The sequence below is a fragment of the Hypomesus transpacificus genome, chromosome 9, assembly GCF_021917145.1.
Source record: "Hypomesus transpacificus isolate Combined female chromosome 9, fHypTra1, whole genome shotgun sequence".
Lineage (NCBI taxonomy): Eukaryota > Metazoa > Chordata > Actinopteri > Osmeriformes > Osmeridae > Hypomesus > Hypomesus transpacificus.
In genome coordinates this window covers 14,410,867-14,430,983 of record NC_061068.1, presented here as the reverse complement: position 1 = coordinate 14,430,983, position 20,117 = coordinate 14,410,867, and the positions used below count along the sequence as shown (strand labels likewise).

Below are 20,117 nucleotides of genomic sequence, written 5' to 3'. Positions count from 1 at the left end.
CATGAACAGGTCTGGATTCTCATCTTACCTCTTAGCTTTGGTGTCCATGTCATGTTCCCCAGAGAGACTCATTTTAGAGGCAGGGCCCTCCTCTCTCTCAAAGTCAGAACTTCTCTTCAGATTAGAAGGATTTTGACCTGTAGACTTGTAAACAAACAACAGTTAGAATCCAACCCTATCAGACTGTTACCTCAAGAGAGGAAGGACAACTAACTTTATACCCTCATTAAGAAAACACCACTATGATGTAAACAACTAATTTAAAACGTTTTCAGTACCTCAGTCATTTACCTCATACACAACAAGGCAAGACAAGACAACAGAAGACAACAGAGAAGACAACAAGCTCCACTCCATCATACTGCACCATCAGCTGCACTGAGCACTACCTCACTTCCTCTTACAACAAGCTCCACTCCATCATACTGCACCATCAGCTGGACTGAGCACTACCTCACTTCCTCTTACAACCAGCTCCACTCCATCATACTGCACCATCAGCTGTACTGAGCACTACCTCACTTCCTCATCAGAAGCCCTGGGTTGATGCCGCGGTCCGGGCCAAGCTGAGAGCCCGTACTGTCGCCTTTAATTCTGGGGACCCTGATGAGTACAGGAAGGCCAGATACGACCTTCTGAAGGCCATCAAAGCAGCGAAAAGGGCCTACAGGACCAAGGTGGAGTCCAGCTACCATGGCTCTGACCCCAGGCGCATGTGGAGTGGACTTAAAGCCATTACAGAATACAAAGGGAGAGGCTACAATGAGACCCAGTCTTCTGTCCCACTGCCAGACGAGCTGAACTCCTTCTACGCTCGCTTTGAGAGGGACAGTGAACCCCCTGCAGTGGAGCTACCTGAAGGCCAAGCCAGTGGTGTGCCTACACTAACTGTAGCTGAGGTGAGGCTATGCTTTAAGAAGATCAACCCTCGCAAGGCACCTGGCCCAGACGGCATATCAGGTAGGGCCCTTAGGGGCTGCGCTGACCAGCTGGCAGGGGTCTTCAGTGACATCTTCAACCTCTCCCTTAACCTGTCTGTACTCCCCACCTGCTTCAAGAGGACCACCATCATCCCTGTGCCCAAGAACACCAAGGTCACATGTCTGAATGACTATCGCCCAATAGCACTGACCTCTATCATCATGAAGTGCTTCGAGCGGCTAGTCAAATCATTCATCTGCTCCTCGCTGCCCCCCACACTGGACCCTATGCAGTTTGCATACCGGTCCAATAGGTCTACAGACGATGCCATCGCTCTGACCATGCACACCGCTCTCTCCCACCTGGACAAGGGGAATACATATGTGAGGATGCTGTTCATTGACTACAGCTCTGCATTCAACACCATCATCCCCTCCAGACTGGTCTCCAAGCTTGTGGACCTGGGACTAAGCACCTCCCTCTGCAAGTGGATCTTCCACTTCCTGACGGGGAGGCCACAGGTGGTGAGAATCGGTGACCGCACTTCATCTGTACTGATCACCAACACAGGCACCCCCCAGGGCTGTGTGCTCAGCCCTCTCCTGTTCTCCTTGTTCACCCACGACTGTGCGGCTACGCACAGCTCCAACCTCCTCGTTAAGTTTGCTGACGACACAACCATCGTGGGCCTCATCTCTGACAGTGACGAGTCAGCCTACAGAGAGGAGGTTGACACCCTGACATCATGGTGTCAGGACAACAACCTCTCTCTTAACATCAGCAAGACCAAGGAGATGATTGTGGACTTTAGGAGGCGGCAGGAGGAGGAGCATGCACCCCTATTCATCAATGGATCGGAAGTGGAGAAGGTCAGCTGCTTCAAGTTCCTCGGGGTGAACATCAGCAATGACCTCACCTGGTCTGTTCACACGGACAAGGTGGTCAAAACGGCCCGTAAGCGCCTCTTCTTCCTGAGGAGACTGAAGAAGTTTGGTATGGACTCAGTCATCCTTACTAACTTTTACAGATGCACTATAGAAAGCATTCTGACTGGTTGTATCACAGTGTGGTATGGGAGCTGCACAGACCGGGACCGCAAGGCCCTACGAAGTGTGGTCCGTTCTGCTGAGTTCATCATCGGCAGGAAGCTCCCAGCCCTACAGGACACCTACCACACACGTTGCCTTAGGAAAGCCAGCAGGATTCTAAGAGACTGTTCCCACCCATCCTTCAGTCTCTTTACCCCGTTGCCTTCTGGCAGGCGTTACCGCAGCATCCGGTCGCGCACACGCAGACTGGACAACAGTTTCTACCCAAGGGTCATCAGGCTTCTCAATGGACACTGATATGGACATTTTTACTGCACACTAGTCACTTATACACTGTCACTTTCAGCTACTGGTTGCTCTTTCAGTAACATTGCACTACTGTACCTCGCCACCAGGCTCCTGTTTGGTCATTGACAAAGTCACTGATCTGTAAATTTGCACTACTGCACTGTACTCCATTTAGGTTAGATTAGTTTATAGGGTTGTAACAGGTTTTTTTTTTTTTTTTTTTTTTTTTTTTTTTTTGTGTATTAGGGTTAGTATAGCGTACTATTTATTGTTATCTGTAATTTAGGAAGTTTTAGTGTTAGGGTTAGTATAGTCGTTTATTTATTGCTATCTGTATATTTAGGAAGTTCACTTATCTAAGCTCAGCATAGATGTAAATTTGTTCTGTGTACTTATATGTTATGTTATGCCAAGTGCTTGCGTTGTCTTGTCTTAAGAATTTCAGTGCCCAGTCTAACCTTGTGTTGCTCTGTGCACCTGACAAATAAAAGACTTGAACTTGAACTTCCTCTTAAAAAACGTTGATGGATCAGTCACGTCACGTCTGTCTCTGTGGATGTATGTGTATCTATGTTTATATAGTGTTCAGGCTTAGAACTATGTAATTGTACTTAGTTAGACTTTGCTTCTAAATAACAAACCATGGCTGGTTGATTAAGTGAAACGATCAAAGTTATTTTGAACTAGTTAGATCATAGTTGGATTAATTCCAACTTGGTTATGAATGTCGACCATTATCAAAAGGCACTTTCTCTTAAAAACCTCTGGTTATTTACTAATTACCTAACTGGAACATCACCTTGTCTGTTAATGTATGTGCACACTGATACTGAGAAAGAATATTGTTAAATGACTTACTTTAAGAGGTTTGAATATCTGCTCTACAGATTCCTGTTGTCACAAAATGGATCCTGTTAAATATATTTTGACTTTCACTTTCACTTTCTCCTCCCCCCTTCATGTCAGGCTTCACCCACCTCCTTATATGGACCAATAGGAAACAGGAGGAGGAGCTGAAACTGATAGCAGGAGCTGAGAAGAGACAAACACGCAGGAGAAACACCACACATGAGAAATGTTATTATCAATCACATTTGATTTCATTATATCATATATATAGTTGATTTGAATGATCCACAACGTATGGCTGAGAGGCTACAATTAGATGAATCTATATGTAATGTATGGTGCTAATGTTCACATTTCAGTATAATATGATTATTAATATCATGGGGTTCTGTTCTGTCTCTGACACCTAAAATGATGATTCAGTTTGTTCTCAGGCAGCTTTGCTTCAGAAAAGTTACTTAAAGGAGTATTACACAGTCTTAGACTGACCTCTAGTGGACAAAAGTGGAACTCCTGAAGCAGATATCTGGTTTACTTGTTGCTGTTAGTTTCTAAAGCATGTGCACAGTGCTAAGTCCATCCATGGGTTCCCATGTGGGTCTGTGTGGTGAGTGTTGGTCTGGACTTTGTGTGTTTTTGTAAATGTTTCTACTTGGAGGCTTTAGCTAAACTCACCCTGGATCCTGATCTGTAAATGTAGATTGGAAGGACTTGAATTAAATTAATGTCTGTGGTGTTTACAGGTCTCAATGAAGTCTAATCCACACCTGTACAGGTGTCTATGTAGTCTAATCCACCACACCTGTACAGGTCTCTATGTAGTCTAATCCACACTTGTACAGGTCTCTATGTAGTCTAATCCACACCTGTACAGGTCTCTATGTAGTCTAATCCACACCTGTACAGGTCTCTATGTAGTCTAATCCACACCTGTACAGGTCTCTATGTAGTCTAATCCACCACACCTGTACAGGTCTCTATGTAGTTTAATCCACCACACCTGTACAGGTCTCTATATAGTCTAATCCACCACACCTGTACAGGTCTCTATGTAATCTAACAGGTTTGACAAAGATGACCAGAGACCATGGTTGTGTCTCAGTACTATATCTGTCTCTACTACATTATTTTTTGGTTGTTCACAATGTGTGCTTCTTGTTTTGGCTACCCGCAATGCTTTGGGGCTATCTTGCTGTTATTATCAGTGACCTATGCACTTTGTAAAGCTCTCTCTTGGAAGTCGCTTTGGATAAAAGTGTCTGCTAAATGAATACATGTAAATGTAAATGACATTTCCTGTTTAAAAAACATTTCCAGCTGAGTGAATCAGGGAAGGAAGCTTCTCACCGTTTATAGACAATTTAGTGTCCCAATGAGTGGAATATATATCCTAGGAAGAGACACCTTTTACATATAGTCTCCCAATGAGTGGCATATATCCTAGGAAGAGACACCTTTTGTGTGTAAATGTGTGTTTTTCTCTTCTCAAATCTCAAATCATTTTTGCATTACCAACACTGCCAATACGTGTCAGTGCAAAATGGGCTGTTTACGTTACCTATGTTTCTGTAACTCACTTAGATCAATTCTTAGTCCTTAAACTGACTAAGTCCTTCATTGTTACTCAAACTACATAATCATCAGTAAAGTGGTCACTGTAGATTAAGTAAATACATGTAATCCAGTACACTTACTTCAATGTCTTCTCCAAAGTCTTCTCTTTGACAGTTCAGGATGTCGTCTGCCTCCCAGAAGTGCCACACATTTCCCGTTGAGAGACAGATCTCTACTTAGGCCTTCTGACTGATGCTGACAGGAATCCTCAAAGCGAGAAACATCATGTACAGAACTGTGTCTTGTACATAGAGCCATGATTAGCTTCAACCTGTATTGGCAGCCATTTTTAGCAATCCATTGTGTAAGTGTGAATAAATAATGTAATTGTCATATTTGGTCTGCAGTATCAGATAAAAACACTAACCTGATTTATGTTGTAGATGTATGTGGAATAAGAGAACAAGGGTGGTAAACTCTACACTGCCCCCTGAACAGAAGCCTGCCACTAAGACCCACCTAGAGTTCGTAGAGCAGAGCCCTTGCTGCAGCAGATGATGAGCAGCATGCAGACAGACAAACAGGAATGCTACCTAGACACAGCAGGCAAGGCATAAACACTTTCCCGTTCTCCGTACGTCGCTAACTCAACTTACCTGGATTAGATTGTTGACGATTTGTCATGATCTTGGATTGTTCGGTTCTTCGAAGCTCATCCTGGACTTGCTGTCATAGCAACAGGTCCTTAAGCTTAAACCTGCTCGGGAGCAGGTTTATTTTATGTAAACAGGATTAGATTGAGGCTTTACAAGCAGAGGTGATACAGGAAGTCTGTCACAGGCATGTCTTGCTCGTTTTTACAACAGGAACATGTTGCGGAGGATGCAAGAATAATTAGCAGAATTTAACATGAAACCGAATGAATTGCTCATTGCTTGATAGATAGATCCTTAAGCACAGCGCGATATGCTACTATAGGCTACTTTTTGAGAGATAGCCTATCGTTTATTTTTGGGAGGGTGTCATTTACATCATAAATTTGTTGAAACCACATTATATGACATTAAAGATGATAAGCTTAGCTTACTGTAGGCCTAATAAGCGCTAAAACATCTAACTACTAGGCCTATACAATTAATTTGGTCTGCTACTTTTTGCTGGCCCTCTTTCTTGGATTTTGCAGACATTGAGGTGTTCCCTGGCGTTCTGATTAAATCTTCAAATTCGGAGTAACCTTCGAGCAAGCTGTTGCTCTGGGTAACCACTTGTAAAGGCCGTTCGTCACCAACATTGAGTAGTTAGGTTTTATAAAGAGTGAATATTGTACGTAGGCCTCCAAAGTAATATTTAAAACATAATTATAAAGTCTAAAACTTGTATATATATCTATGGTTCTTGTGACCTGAGATGATGAGTCACTCAGGTGTGCTTAACTCCTAGTGAACAAAACATAAAGGATCAGATAAACCATCTCGAAAATGTTGTGACTTCCTGTTGTAGTCTTAACAGTTCTTGCAGTTCTCACCTAAATTACATTTACATGTATTCATTTAGCAGACACTTTATCCAAAGCGACTTACAATAAAGAGCTTTACAAAAAGGTCAATGATCCTAAATGTGCTGACAGGGACAGCATTTCAGAAAGGGAAACTTGATGAGGCCTATAATGATGCTGACTGGGCTTGGAGCAGAGACCAGGGTGATGTCTCAATACATCACCACTAAGACTAGTCACAACATGTTCACAGGAAACAAGGCCTTTATTGTCAGGAACACATTGTGGGCAAGCTGTGGTGTGTTTCACCTGACCCACTGATAAAATACAGGCTCATGTTAGATATCTGTATCTGAGTAGCTATAACCAGGGGTTAATCCTGACTAATGTCAGATGCATGTCACCTACTTACAGACATGGTAGCACGTCTGAAGAGGAGTAGGGGCAAGATGGGTCTGGAGAGGGATCAAGCAGGCAGGAGAGTGGGGGTCCAGGGCAGGTCTGGAGAGGGTCCCTACTCTAACAGGTCCCTCTCAGTAGCCAAGCCATGAGAGGACCTCCCATCACAGGTGGGCTCTTCACCGTGCCTCCGGCTTGGGAGAGCATCCTTCCACTGAGGGAGAGGCCTCGTCCATCCACCCCCAACGGTGGTTCATCCCCGTGACATCAGGTCTGCTCCTTTGTTGAGCAGGTCTGGGATATGCAGGGCTCTCAGGGAGGAGAGACAAGACAGGTACTCATGCAGGCACCGAAATATGTCCTTTGAGCCTTCTCATACTACAAATGGACAGATACAAACAGATGGATTTACTTACAGCAAAACAATGATTGTCCCTGAACGACCTCCTAGTGAAGTTCCTAGTTGAAATGACTATGGATTATATGATTGAAAATGAACCTCTTAATCACCTTTATTACTTTTATATGCTATATTACTGAAAACCAGATGCAAAGCTGTTGACTGATTAGTATTACCACTAAAGCGTAGAATATATAAAGGCCAAAATGTAGAAGTCCAGATAGATAGAGTTTGAGTCCTGCCGACTCTCCTGGGTTTGGGTCCTACCCCTCCACACACCGTGACACAGACTGGATGAATGCTGTCTTACTTGGTGTCATTAGACAGTCTGATATAGTGTGGGCTTTGATCCAGACTAGATGAATGCTGTCTTACTTGGTGTCATTAGACAGTCTGATATAGTGTGGGCTTTGATCCAGACTAGATGAATGCTGTCTTACTCGGTGTCATTAGACAGTCTGATATAGTGTGGGCTTTGATCCAGACTAGATGAATGCTGTCTTACTTGGTGTCATTAGACAGTCTGATATAGTGTGGGCTTTGATCCAGACTAGATGAATGCTGTCTTACTCGGTGTCATTAGACAGTCTGATATAGTGTGGGCTTTGATCCAGACTGGATGAATGCTGTCTTACTTTGTGTCATTAGACAGTCTGATATAGTGTGGGCTTTGATCCAGACTAGATGAATGCTGTCTTACTCGGTGTCATTAGACAGTCTGATATAGTGTGGGCTTTGATCCAGACTAGATGAATGCTGTCTTACTTGGTGTCATTAGACAGTCTGATATAGTGTGGGCTTTGATCCAGACTGGATGAATGCTGTCGTACTTGGTGTCATTAGACAGTCTGACATAGTGTGGGCTTTGATCCAGACTAGATGAATGCTGTCTTACTTGGTGTCATTAGACAGTCTGATATAGTGTGGGCTTTGATCCAGACTGGATGAATGCTGTCGTACTTGGTGTCATTAGACAGTCTGACATAGTGTGGGCTTTGATCCAGACTAGATGAATGCTGTCTTACTTGGTGTCATTAGACAGTCTGATATAGTGTGGGCTTTGATCCAGACTAGATGAATGCTGTCTTACTTGGTGTCATTAGACAGTCTGATATAGTGTGGGCTTTGATCCAGACTAGATGAATGCTGTCTTACTTGGTGTCATTAGACAGTCTGATATAGTGTGGGCTTTGATCCAGACTAGATGAATGCTGTCTTACTTGGTGTCATTAGACAGTCTGATATAGTGTGGGCTTTGATCCAGACTAGATGAATGCTGTCTTACTTGGTGTCATTAGACAGTCTGATATAGTGTGGGCTTTGATCCAGACTAGATGAATGCTGTCTTACTTGGTGTCATTAGACAGTCTGATATAGTGTGGGCTTTGATCCAGACTAGATGAATGCTGTCTTACTTGGTGTCATTAGACAGTCTGATATAGTGTGGGCTTTGATCCAGACTAGATGAATGCTGTCTTACTCGGTGTCATTAGACCGTCTGATATAGTGTGGGCTTTGATCCAGACTAGATGAATGCTGTCTTACTTGGTGTCATTAGACAGTCTGATATAGTGTGGGCTTTGATCCAGACTAGATGAATGCTGTCTTACTTGGTGTCATTAGACAGCTCACAGAGCTTCTTCTGAACAGTAGTGATCCACCCTACTACATGAGGGTACTGAAACAACAGGAACAAGGATATAAAGGCACCACACCAAATAACACGACTACCCAGACCCCCTGCAGAGTTCAAGTCCTGGAAAGCCTCAGAGTGGAGAGCACAGCTCCTGTTCTACAGCTTAGCCAGTCCTGAATGGTGAACTTCAACCCAGCTGTGTGGAGCACCCAGGCCTGCTGGTGTCAGCAGTGTTTCTACCTCTGAAAGAGAAGGTCACCTTCCAAGACATCAACAAAGCGGATAACATGCTGGTCCAGTTTGGGATGAGGTTTCAGTTACTGTCTGGGGAAGCATCCATGACAGGTCATGTGCACCTGCTGACTCACCTTGTAAAGTCAGTACGACTGTGGGTCCCACTCTGGGAACACTCAGCACCTCCTCACACTGGTTCATGGAACAACGTGTGTAGCTCTGCATGTAGTGTATTATTGGTGTAGACTAGAGTATTGCCAGGATAAGATTTCTGGAGGAGGCAGGCCGGAAGGAGGCAATGACAAAGGAAAGGAGTTGACTTGGTTTATTAGTGGAGCTGCCTGGATCAAACCATCAGTTCATGACAAACTGAGAGCATGAGTGAAAACTCTGTGCTCCTGACGTGCTTAAATACAGTATCTGGTCAGACATAGAATGCACACAGTCTCTTCCTTAACGGGTCTGGATGGTCAGTGCACTGATCCAGTAGAACATCCAGCAGGTGAAGTGGTGGTTAATCACGTGAGTCCCTTATTAGTACATGTGTGGCTCTCCCACTGTCTGCTGTGTGTCTGGGCCCTGTGCGTTCCAGGTCTATATTCACTCTCAGTGGGGCCTTGCTGCATGACCTCTTGACCTCACAGAGACTCAAGCTGCATGTTCACAGAAATCTTCCTTACAAGTATCTAATTATTCTGATATAGTGTGGGCTTTGATCCAGACTAGATGAATGCTGTCTTACTTGGTGTCATTGGACAGTCTGATATAGTGTGGGCTTTGATCCAGACTAGATGAATGCTGTCTTACTTGGTGTCATTAGACAGTCTGATATAGTGTGGGCTTTGATCCAGACTAGATGAATGCTGTCTTACTTGGTGTCATTAGACAGTCTGATATAGTGTGGGCTTTGATCCAGACTAGATGAATGCTGTCTTACTTGGTGTCATTAGACAGTCTGATATAGTGTGGGCTTTGATCCAGACTAGATGAATGCTGTCTTACTTGGTGTCATTAGACAGTCTGATATAGTGTGGGCTTTGATCCAGACTAGATGAATGCTGTCTTACTTGGTGTCATTAGACAGTCTGATATAGTGTGGGCTGTGATCCAGACTAGATGAATGCTGTCTTACTTGGTGTCATTAGACAGTCTGATATAGTGTGGGCTTTGATCCAGACTAGATGAATGCTGTCTTACTCTGTGATCAAGATGGGGCCGGTGAAGTTGGCTGCTGTCGTACCTGCTTCTAACTTTTGGTGTAGCTTCCTGTGTAGTTTGGTGTAGCTTCCTGTGTAGTTTTCTGTTGTGTAGCTTTCTGTGCACACCCCCTAGTTGTCGTAACACATACGACAAAAAGACTCTGATGAACATAGGAACCCATTATTCAAACTGCATCGATTTGAATCCATCCTGGCCTCCTGACTCTACGTGGGTGTTCCTGCACGTCCTCTACAATGGAGGACGGGCAGGTAGGAAGAGGAAAAGGCCCATTGGGAAACGAGGAGAGAGAGGAGGAGCAGACGGTGAGCTTGGACAAAGGCTGGGGGGGCCAGAGAGGGGGAGGGCTGAGGCTGGACTGGCTGCCTGACTTGGCCTGACCCGGCTGGGGCTCGGGGGGCAGCAGCTCCTCCTGTGAGAGGGGGGTGGAGGAGGACGCAGGAGGGAGGCTGTGGGGGTGCTGGCTGCAGGAGCACAAGGCCCCCCTGGACTCCTGTTCCCCTCTGTCCCTCGCTCTCCCCTTCCCTTCCCCCCTCCTCTGAGAGCCCAGTCCTCCCCTCCCTCCCCCTGACCTCCACCCTACTCCTGGCCCTGATGCCCAGAAATGTCCCCCTGTGCCCCCCCAACCCTCCACTCCCCTCCCCAGTATGAATCATGTCAGGATGTTGATGCTACCCCCTTTCTCCCCAGCGGAGGAGTTATCAAACACACCAGACTATCGCTCTGTTGAAGCTCATCAGCCAATCAACACATGGACAGATCGCTTACAGTAATTTTGTTTACAATCGCTAGGACCTATTTTTCAATACGTCACATTTTCAAAACTCAATACATGGAGCTAAACTGAGGATACTTTGTCATTGCTTACACACATAATGCATCATTTATTTACAACATCTTTCAAATCACATGAATGATTTTCTCACTCGGACACAATCACCATCCGAACTTGATGTACCCATGTTGTAGGAAAAATCAGAATCACGGCTCAAGGCAAGTATGAATAAGTATAGTCATACTTGACAATAGTCAAGTATGACTATTGTAATACGTAACATTACAATAGTTACATTTGTGAATTGGCCCAAACTGTAACAGAGTGTGCTAATCAAGCGGAGCCGGGTCTTGCAGGGGACCCGCGTCACTAGCAACTTGTCATATCGCGCAGTCAGGGCACACTCCACAAGACACAATATATTACTGATCATCATCATTCACATTAGAATGTTTCCCTCTTCCTGCCCTCCCCTTCTCTCTCTCTCTCTCTCTCTCTCTCTCTCTCTCTCTCTCTCTCCCCCTCCCTCTCTCTCGGTTCCAACCTCTCTACCCTGCTCTCTCTCCCTCCATTCCTCTCCCACTCTCCCTCTCGTTCTGTTCTACCTCCCTCTAATGCTACCTCTCTCCCTCTCTACATCATCCCTCATCTCCTGACCCCTGATAGGCCCCCATCACTCCATATTTCTAGGGAGGAGGGGAAGGGGGGAGGAGAGGAAAGGGAGGGGGGGAAGAGAGGAGGAGAGCAGAGGGAGGAGGGGGCAAGGGGAGGAAAGGAAAGGAAGAGGGAGGAGGGGAGGAGTAGAGGATGGAGGGAAAGATGAGAGGAGAGGACAGGGAGGAGGGGAAGAGGGGGAGGGGAGGAGAGGAGAGGGGGAGAGGGCAGGAGAGGGAGGAAGGAGGAGACATAGCACACACAGACGTAAACAATATTGAATTAATTGAATTAATTAATTGTGTTAAATGATTACTTAAATTACTAAAAGTAGTGATTACAGTGTGTGTGTATCTATTTCTGACAGTGTCCAAGTCACTAATGGTATTGTCCCTTGTATGACCTTGTGTACTAGAACCAAGTAGCAGTCAATACTCAAATTTCCTAAGGCCAGGTTTGATCCAGCACTCTCCACCATGATCCACACTGCAGGGATAAGCAGAGGAATGATGAAAATACACTTCACCTGTCGATAAGTGACTTAGCAACTGACTTTCTAAGTAAACATGTTGTTTCTCTCTTATCATCAGAGGTGTATTCCAGAAAGCAAGTTTTACAAACTCTGAGCCTAACCTTGAACTCTGACTTGATGAACCCTTGATGAGATGGGAAGCTCAGAGTTATCACTTCCAGAACCGCTGATTTGAGTTCAATTCTAAATCACTGGAATTATAAACTTAATGCGTGCAGGCGAGTACGAAGACTTTTTGAAAGAGAGATTTTTTGAAAGTAGAAAAACAACTGCAACAGCAAAAGGGGCAATGTTCATTCAGCACATTTCAATGCAGTATTTTAATTTGACATTTAACCACACGTCTTACTAGCCTGGCTCTGCCCTCCTACGCACTTCCGTTACATTTTCATTTTGCTTCTGTACTCCGTCTGGGCTTTCCGTATATTAGTCGATGTCTCAAGTCAACTTTGTACCGTCCAATCAGAGAACAGAGGGAGTGGCTGAGAACGATGACGTTGATGTCGTGTTGATGCCTAGTTTGAGTTGTAGTTCAGTAATGGCGGCGGAGAAAGATGCAAGAGAAGCCATTCGGTTCGTTGTGGCAACGCTGCCGAATATCCAGAAGTTAAAGCCGGAGCAAGAACAATCTTTGCTTCCAACGGGTTTCATTTGATTTTCCAGCTCGCTCCGTTAGTGGTTGTTAGAAAATATGTAACTGTTATCCTGTTTAAGAATGATTCTGTTTACAATATTTCCAGGGGTGGCATGGGGTGGCACCTGCCACCCTAAAAATAGCCTTGCCACCCCAGCTGCCACCCCAGTTTGCAGCTTTGAAAACAAAGAAAAGTTCTGGCTCATCTGACATTTGCGAGAGTGAATTTCTAATATCCGACTGCAAGCGACTGCAGCATGAGACGACTCCACCCCCCTCCCCATTCCGCCGAGTTGGACATTTGCCACAGCAAATTTCTAATATCCCACTGCAAGTGAATTCAGCACTACACGACTCAAACCCCCCCTACCCACTCGTACATTTGCGAGACAGAATTTCTAAACAAGTCCAAAAAAATCTGCAGATTTTTTAAACATTTTTTGCGGTTATTCAGACTGAAAAACTGCGGAATTACGATAGCCTTACTATTCTTTTGTTGGAGCAACCAAAGATGTTCCACAACAGTTTGACGTGGAATAGGATATGGTCGATTGAATGTTGACAGACTTTGCAGAAAAGTATTGATCCATCCTCATAAAGATCGCCTGAACACTCACTGTACCTTTCTATTCCTCTGATTTTGGTTGATAAGTGTTTCCGTGTCAATTCTTCAGGGCTGAATCTGAGCATTTTTGACTGGTTTAATATTGGCTATAGTTTAACGTAAACGTTACTGTATCAGTTTCAGGAATGACAGACGTCCTTTGATTGCTATCACAGACCTAGGCTACTACCTACACTGGTGGAAATGGTCTCTGTTTACAGGTTAAACATTTCGAAAACAATTCAGACATTATGAGTTGACAATCTTATTTAAATTTTGCCTCAGACCAATGCATTCTATTTGAAATTCCGCGGATTTTCTTAAAATGTAATTTGCCAATTTTGGGCCTGTTAATATCCCACTGCAAGTGAATGCAGCACTAGACGACTCCAACCACCCTCCCCACTGCGCCGACTGAGACCGAGATGAAATCAGTTTTATATTCGAGATTCAACAGACATTCATATTTGTACCTCTGTTCAGGCTACGTGTCATATTTAGGGACCGGGGTAAAAGAGTAGACAGCCTGAATGCCGAAAAAATCGAGCAGCCAAACTTGTGGCAAATTCTTCTACTACTAGCCGGCCAAGTTGCCCAAACTTTGGTTTGATGATACAGTTTATTATGGATTAGCCAATAAATCAATGTAAACACTTTTGACATTTTTGTTCAGTGTTTCCTCAATATCTTTGATTTAAGGCTTTAATAATGTGCCATAACAATGTAGCCTTAGGTTTTTTATGTTAAAATGGCTTAATTTGGGGGCATTCCAAATAAACATTGATTCCAAATAAACATTGATTAATATGACTGACGTGATGGCCGACGGTCAGCAGCGTCGGTGTGATGTGAGAATGTTTGCCCGCATTAAACCTATGATTTATCACACTACGGATGGAGAAATAATAGTTGAAGACGAACTGCTGAATTTTCTACTGATTAAGTCGAGAACACTTGATCAAGACAATATCATAAAGATAGTTAAGTCCAGTTTCAGTTCTCAAAGGATTGAAGCCTCGAAAGCTGTAATGGCAGAGCTGTTTCCTGATAGCAAACGATGGTCCTCTCACAGGGGAGAGAAGAAAGACGAAATCTACGTCAAAATGTGTTTGGCTGTGTTCAAGGAGAAAGGGGAACTACCAAGATTTGTGTCCCATTACATTGATGAACTACCTCCCGTTTCATTCAAACATGTGGATGTTTCAGCGTTGCTTGGAAGAAATCAGCAGATTAATATCGACATTGATCTTCTGAAGACTTCCCTTACCTCGCAGGCGATCGCATGTGAGAATCTGCTGGAGGTATCAGGCTCCCTAAACGAGCGACTGGTGGTGGTGGAAAACCCCAATGTAACTGGTCCCCCACCAGGCAATGGCTTCTCTCTTCTTCGGTCTGCGGAGGACCCACTGGGCAACGAACCTGCTGCACAGGGCCCAAGCTTGGGCTTGGCTATGGTGGAGACGGTGGTAAAGCCGGGAGGGCTTCCTCCTGCTGTCCGCAAAATCTCGCGTTGGGATCTGGAGCGGTTGGAGACAGGTGAATCCCCGGGCTTGTCCCCTGCTCAGTGGAGTGAAAGAGCGCCGGAGGAGACTGAGCACCCTAGCTGGAGTACTATGGTGAGTGACGGCCGCAAACGGAAGGCAGTGCCAGAGAACTCAGCTCACCGGTTTACTACAAAGTCTCTTGCTGTGAAACCCCAAGCCAGACATGCACGGAAAAAGTCAGGTATTACTGGAACTGCGGTGATTAACAACGAGGAACTGTCTACTGTAAAAACAAAGATGGTCAGTGTGTTCGCCATGAAATTTAAGATGGACCTTCATTCTGATACTCTGCGTCTCTTCCTGCAAGGGAAGATGAACCGCGAGGTGAAGTGCAGGAAAATCGAGACGCCACACAGCAGATTCAGCTCCTTCTGTGTTACAGCTGAATGGAACAATTGGAAGGAGATGAATGACCCCCAGTTCTGGCCAGATGGGTCAGTTGTCAGACAATACTTCGAGCCTCGCCGCCCAAGAGGAGCAACAGGTGGGGCAATTCTACCTGAGAGATCTGCAGGGGGGATTTCTTGCCCTGCAGCGAGTGAGGGTCTGTCGGGCCCTGGTGCAGGTGTGTCAGGCTCCGTAGGCGAGTCAATGGAGAAGCCCAAGGTAACTCTCAGTCCCAATGGGAATGACACAGACTCATAATGCGCGTTGTGTCGTACAATTCTCGTGGCCTCAGAGTTGGTCACACGGCTGCTGACAAGGCAAGGCGGCTGGTTGTGGATACACTGTTTGAGAATTGGGATGTTTTTTTGTGTATTCAGGAGACCTGGATGGCTAAACAGGATTTGGACAAATTAAACTCTCTCCACCCTAACTTTCATGGTGCGGGTGAATCCACCACGGACTTCAGCACAAAAATCGTCCGAGGTAGGATTGCTGGAGGAGTGGCGATTCTATGGAATGTAAAATACGACTCCATGGTTAAAGTTTTACGTTTACGGATTGGGCCATTGGGCTAGAGTTTAATTATAATGGAAACAGTTGTTTTGTTCTCAATATTTATACTCCATATGAATCTAATGATCATATTGATGAATTTGTGAGCAGGCTTGCATTTGTTCAATGCTTCATCGAGGATAATGATTCATCGTGCATTTATGTTTTGGGTGATTATAATGCAGACCTGTCAGATAACAACTCTCTGTTTGCTAAACATATGTTGAGGTTCGCTAGCAACACTAACTTAATAATATAAAAAAAAGTAAAGTGCTCCTGCCTGACTCAAGCTACACTTATGTCAGTGAATCATGGAATACGACGTCGTGGCTAGATCATATTTTTTCCACTGCTGATGCTCATGCTTCATTGGAAAATATTGAGATTTGTTATGGGTTAGCCACCTCTGACCATATCCCCATTGCCATGGTATTAAATGTGGACATCGTTCCCAAGCTGGTTAAGCATGAGGTCAACAGCGATGTAAAGATAGAGTGGGATAAATTATCTAATGATGTTGTCAGTAAATATTGCTTCAGGTCTGATGAACTTTTGAACAAAGTATATCTGCCTATGAATGCCATGTACTGTACTAATGTTAACTGTGATGACTCCTTACATGGTGCACGTTTGTGTGATATGTACAACGATATAGTTAGAGCTCTTCTTGAGGCTAGCAGGTGTCTATTCACTCATCCCAGGAAGGCTAAGAACATCAAGCCAGGATGGAATACATTTGTAGCTAGGCACCATGCTGAGCCCAATGCAGCCCATAGGGCTTGGGTAAATGCTGGTAGGCCCAGGCACGGACCGGACCTTAATTATAAAAAGAAAATGAATGCTAAGTATAAATACGCTCTGCGCTATATAAACAGACAAGAGCAGGTGCTGAGTGCTCATTCTATGGCTGATAATTTGCTTAAGAATGATATTACTAGCTTCTGGAAAGAGGTAAAAACCCTTAATAGGGCTAAAGCAGCTCTTCCATGCAGCATAGAGGGGGTAACTGATGTAGTGGCAATAGCTGACCTATGGAGGCAGCATTATGCAGAACCCAATGAGGTTCTCAGTGCTATTGGGCAACTTGCAGGAAAGAAAGCTAGTGGCCTGGACAACATCCCAGCAGAGCACCTAAAGTTAGCTGGCCCCAGGTTGGCAGTGTTGTTGTCTGTCTGCTTTACTGGGATGGTGACTCATGGTATATTGCCAGACTCCATGCTGTCAGTAGTTCTTGTCCCAGTTATCAAAGACAAGGCTGGAAAAATCGGAAGTATCGATAACCATAGACCCATAGCACTTGCCAGTATTCTCTCTAAAGTGCTAGAAAGATTAATCCTTGACAGAATGAGTGAATACTTAACCACCACTGACAATCAGTTTGGCTTTAAGCCCAAGCATAGTACTGACCTATGTATTTAAGCTCTTAAAGAGGTAGTTGACACATATAGAATGCAGGGCTCTACTATGCTTGTAGGGTTTATTGATGCATCCAAAGCATTTGACCGTGTCCACCACTTTAAGCTGTTTAATAAGCTCAAGATTAGGGGTGTGCCCAGTAGCTTAGTACGCATCCTAGTTTACTGGTACGCAAACCAGAGCATGAGAGTAAGATGGGGGAATATCTTATCTACCCCTTTTAAAGTTGGTAACGGGGTCCGGCAGGGCGGTATATTATCCCCTGCCCTGTTTAATATCTATATGGACGACCTTTCCAGGCAGCTGGGGGGATGCAGAACTGGTTGTATGATAGGTGATTCCCTGGTCAACCACTTTATGTATGCTGATGACCTAGCTTTACTATCCCCTAGTAGCAGCGGGTTTCAACAGCTGTTTAACATCTGCTCTAATTATGGGGTTGATTTTGATGTTCAATATAATGCCAAGAAGAGCGTGGTAATGGTCTGTAGAACTAAGGATGATATGGATATTAAGTTCCCTGCTTTTCAACTTTCTGGGCAAACTCTGGGGGTGTCCAATAATACCAAATACTTAGGGCACATTATTACAGACACATTGGAGGATGATGCCGACATGTTCAGACAGAGTAGAGTGCTCTATGTCCAAGCTAACATGCTGGTTAGAAAATTCCACCACTGTTCACTTGACGTTAAAATGAATCTGTTTAGAGCCTACTGCACCCCTCTCTATACAGCTCCACTCTGGGTGAATTACAAGAAAGAGAGCTTGCGTAAATTGAAAGTAGCCTATAATGACTGTCTTAGGATACTCCTGAAGAAACCCAGGAGTACTAGAGCCAGTGAGCTGTTCTGCAATGTGGGTCTAACCACCTTCATGGCCTTGTTGAGGAATCTTACTGTTAAGTTTATGAGTCGGCTGGACCGCTCTGTAAATGTTATAATTGACATGATAATAGACCCTGGCTGCAGCTCTGTCAAGTTCACCTCTAAGATCTGGGAACACTGGCATGAGTGCCTTTTTTAGCCCTTCTTTCCTTGCATATTGCTATTTAATGAATTATTTGTATGTATTGTTTGTTTTTATGTGTTTTCTCTCTACTATGTGGGCCTTGAGCCTGTAATAAAGTTTATACATATATAATATGACTGCGATCAAATCAGCATATATACGTCTGCCACGGGGGTGCCACGCCTCAAAATCTCCTGCCAGCCTCTTGTCACCCCATGAATATTTTTCAAGATCCGCCCCTGAGTATTTCTTGTGTGCAAAGAGAAGCCTAACCCCAAATCTGAACTCTGGGTAACACTTGGCTTACGTAAACAAGGGGACCTGGGCTTCACCACTATCTTACTGGAGGCCATTAAAGAGTTAATCATATAGTCAGGATTGCAGGGGTCAGAGAGCGCACACATGCACACACTCAAACACGCACGCACACACGCGCGCCAGGTCTATGCAAGGGAGCCAATGAAGAAGAGCAATGGGACATTTGCATGCTTTTGTCTTAGCCAATGACTGTAAAGAGCTGGGCTGCTTAACTTGCTAGCTAGCACAACATGCTAGCAGACAAACTTTGTAGCACAATGGCGTGTGATGTTTTTGTCTCCTTGTGGGTCGGCCGCAAGCAATAAAGCTTTCTTAACTAGTTCACCGACTGACTGCAATGCTTGATAGATTAATATTTCTGACAGTGGTGAAGGAGTTGGCTAAGGCAGATCCAGAGTGCCTTCAGAAACTTCAACAGAGTACCCGCCTTCAAGGAAGTTAACGCTTGTCAATGGAGTGAGCCCAGACTCTCTGTACAAATGAAATGTACGAGAGTCTGGTAAGACCAGGCTAACGTCTTACTACAGGTGAAGAAGAAATGGAACAATCCTATGTGCACAAAACAACTGGAACATTCTTCTCCTTTTCAATGACTGGGCATTACGAGAAGGAGGGTCCATCAACCTCCACAGCACAGATTAACAGTGAGATGTTCAGTAAATGCCAGGTTAGCAAAAGGTTAGGAAAACTGTAGAATGTCATGTCATCCGTATGTGTTATATGGCTTCAACAACAATCAGGTTGATGAGGAAAGAACACCCCATGTCTGCCAGTTGCTTCAGGTTGCTTCAGTTGCTTCAGCTAGACACACAGGAGAGAAAACATATCACAAACTTATCCACAAAGCTGCTGAGACCAACTTTTGGTGGGAATGGGGAGATATTTTGAGCTAAAATAAAGGATGGGGTTGACCTTGTTGCTATGGATAATGTCAACATACTTACTAACAATGCCCACAGTGATAGGGGGATGGATCTCTGTCAATTATTTAATCATTGAAATATTGTATAACAAGGTATTATGGTAATAATAATGTTAAGTTTTAGACATACATTTTTTTCCATATACAAATGAAGATGTTCAATTGTAGGTTGTGTCACTAATTAAATAAGTGTATATTTAGCTCATTGTCAGTCTCTTACATGTGCATCTCATAAACAAATAGCGAAAACGCATAAAGTCTGCAGAGAGCATATTGTTTGATGCTGTAATGTGTTCTGCTGACGGATGGCTGAGGTATAACAAGTTCTTCTGCACTTAGCTGCAGTTTCCCTGTGGCCAAGTAGCCTAAAGTTGTCAACCTTGATCTCCAGTGTTACTGGGTTGTTTCTGTAAGTGACCTTATCTCTGATAACTCTGCTACAACCTGTACCTGACAATACTATTTTTAACCTCATTATTTTTAAGCTCATTATCATAAACTCTCGTTTCTAAAATGTCTTATGTTCCCAGGCGGATTGACAGCAACAGACATTTTAGTATGGCTTGACTATCCCTAACTTTTCACAGATTTAGGAGCTGGTTTTAGTGCTGAAATGCTTTGTGAAATACCATTAGAGGAAAAAATGTGGAGTCCTAAAGTTAGGACTTATACGCCCATTATTTTAAAGAGTTTCTCTGAAATCAGCAAGTTAGGGGCTCGTTTTA

General features: G+C 44.2%; 1 protein-coding gene across 1 annotated transcript in view; it reads right to left on the bottom strand.

Annotated features, from left to right (window-relative positions):
- LOC124471292 (NACHT, LRR and PYD domains-containing protein 12-like) overlaps positions 1 to 3,201 on the bottom strand; it is a 1,476,309-nt gene extending 1,473,108 nt beyond the window's left edge. The window contains exons 1-2 of the mRNA XM_047025728.1: positions 3,117 to 3,201; positions 29 to 144 (exon numbers count right to left, since the gene is read on the bottom strand). Of these exons, the coding sequence (XP_046881684.1) occupies positions 29 to 72 (44 nt within the window). The 5' untranslated portion in view covers positions 73 to 144; positions 3,117 to 3,201. The remainder of the gene's footprint in view (positions 1 to 28; positions 145 to 3,116) is intronic.
- Between the last annotated feature and the right edge of the window lie 16,916 nt (positions 3,202 to 20,117).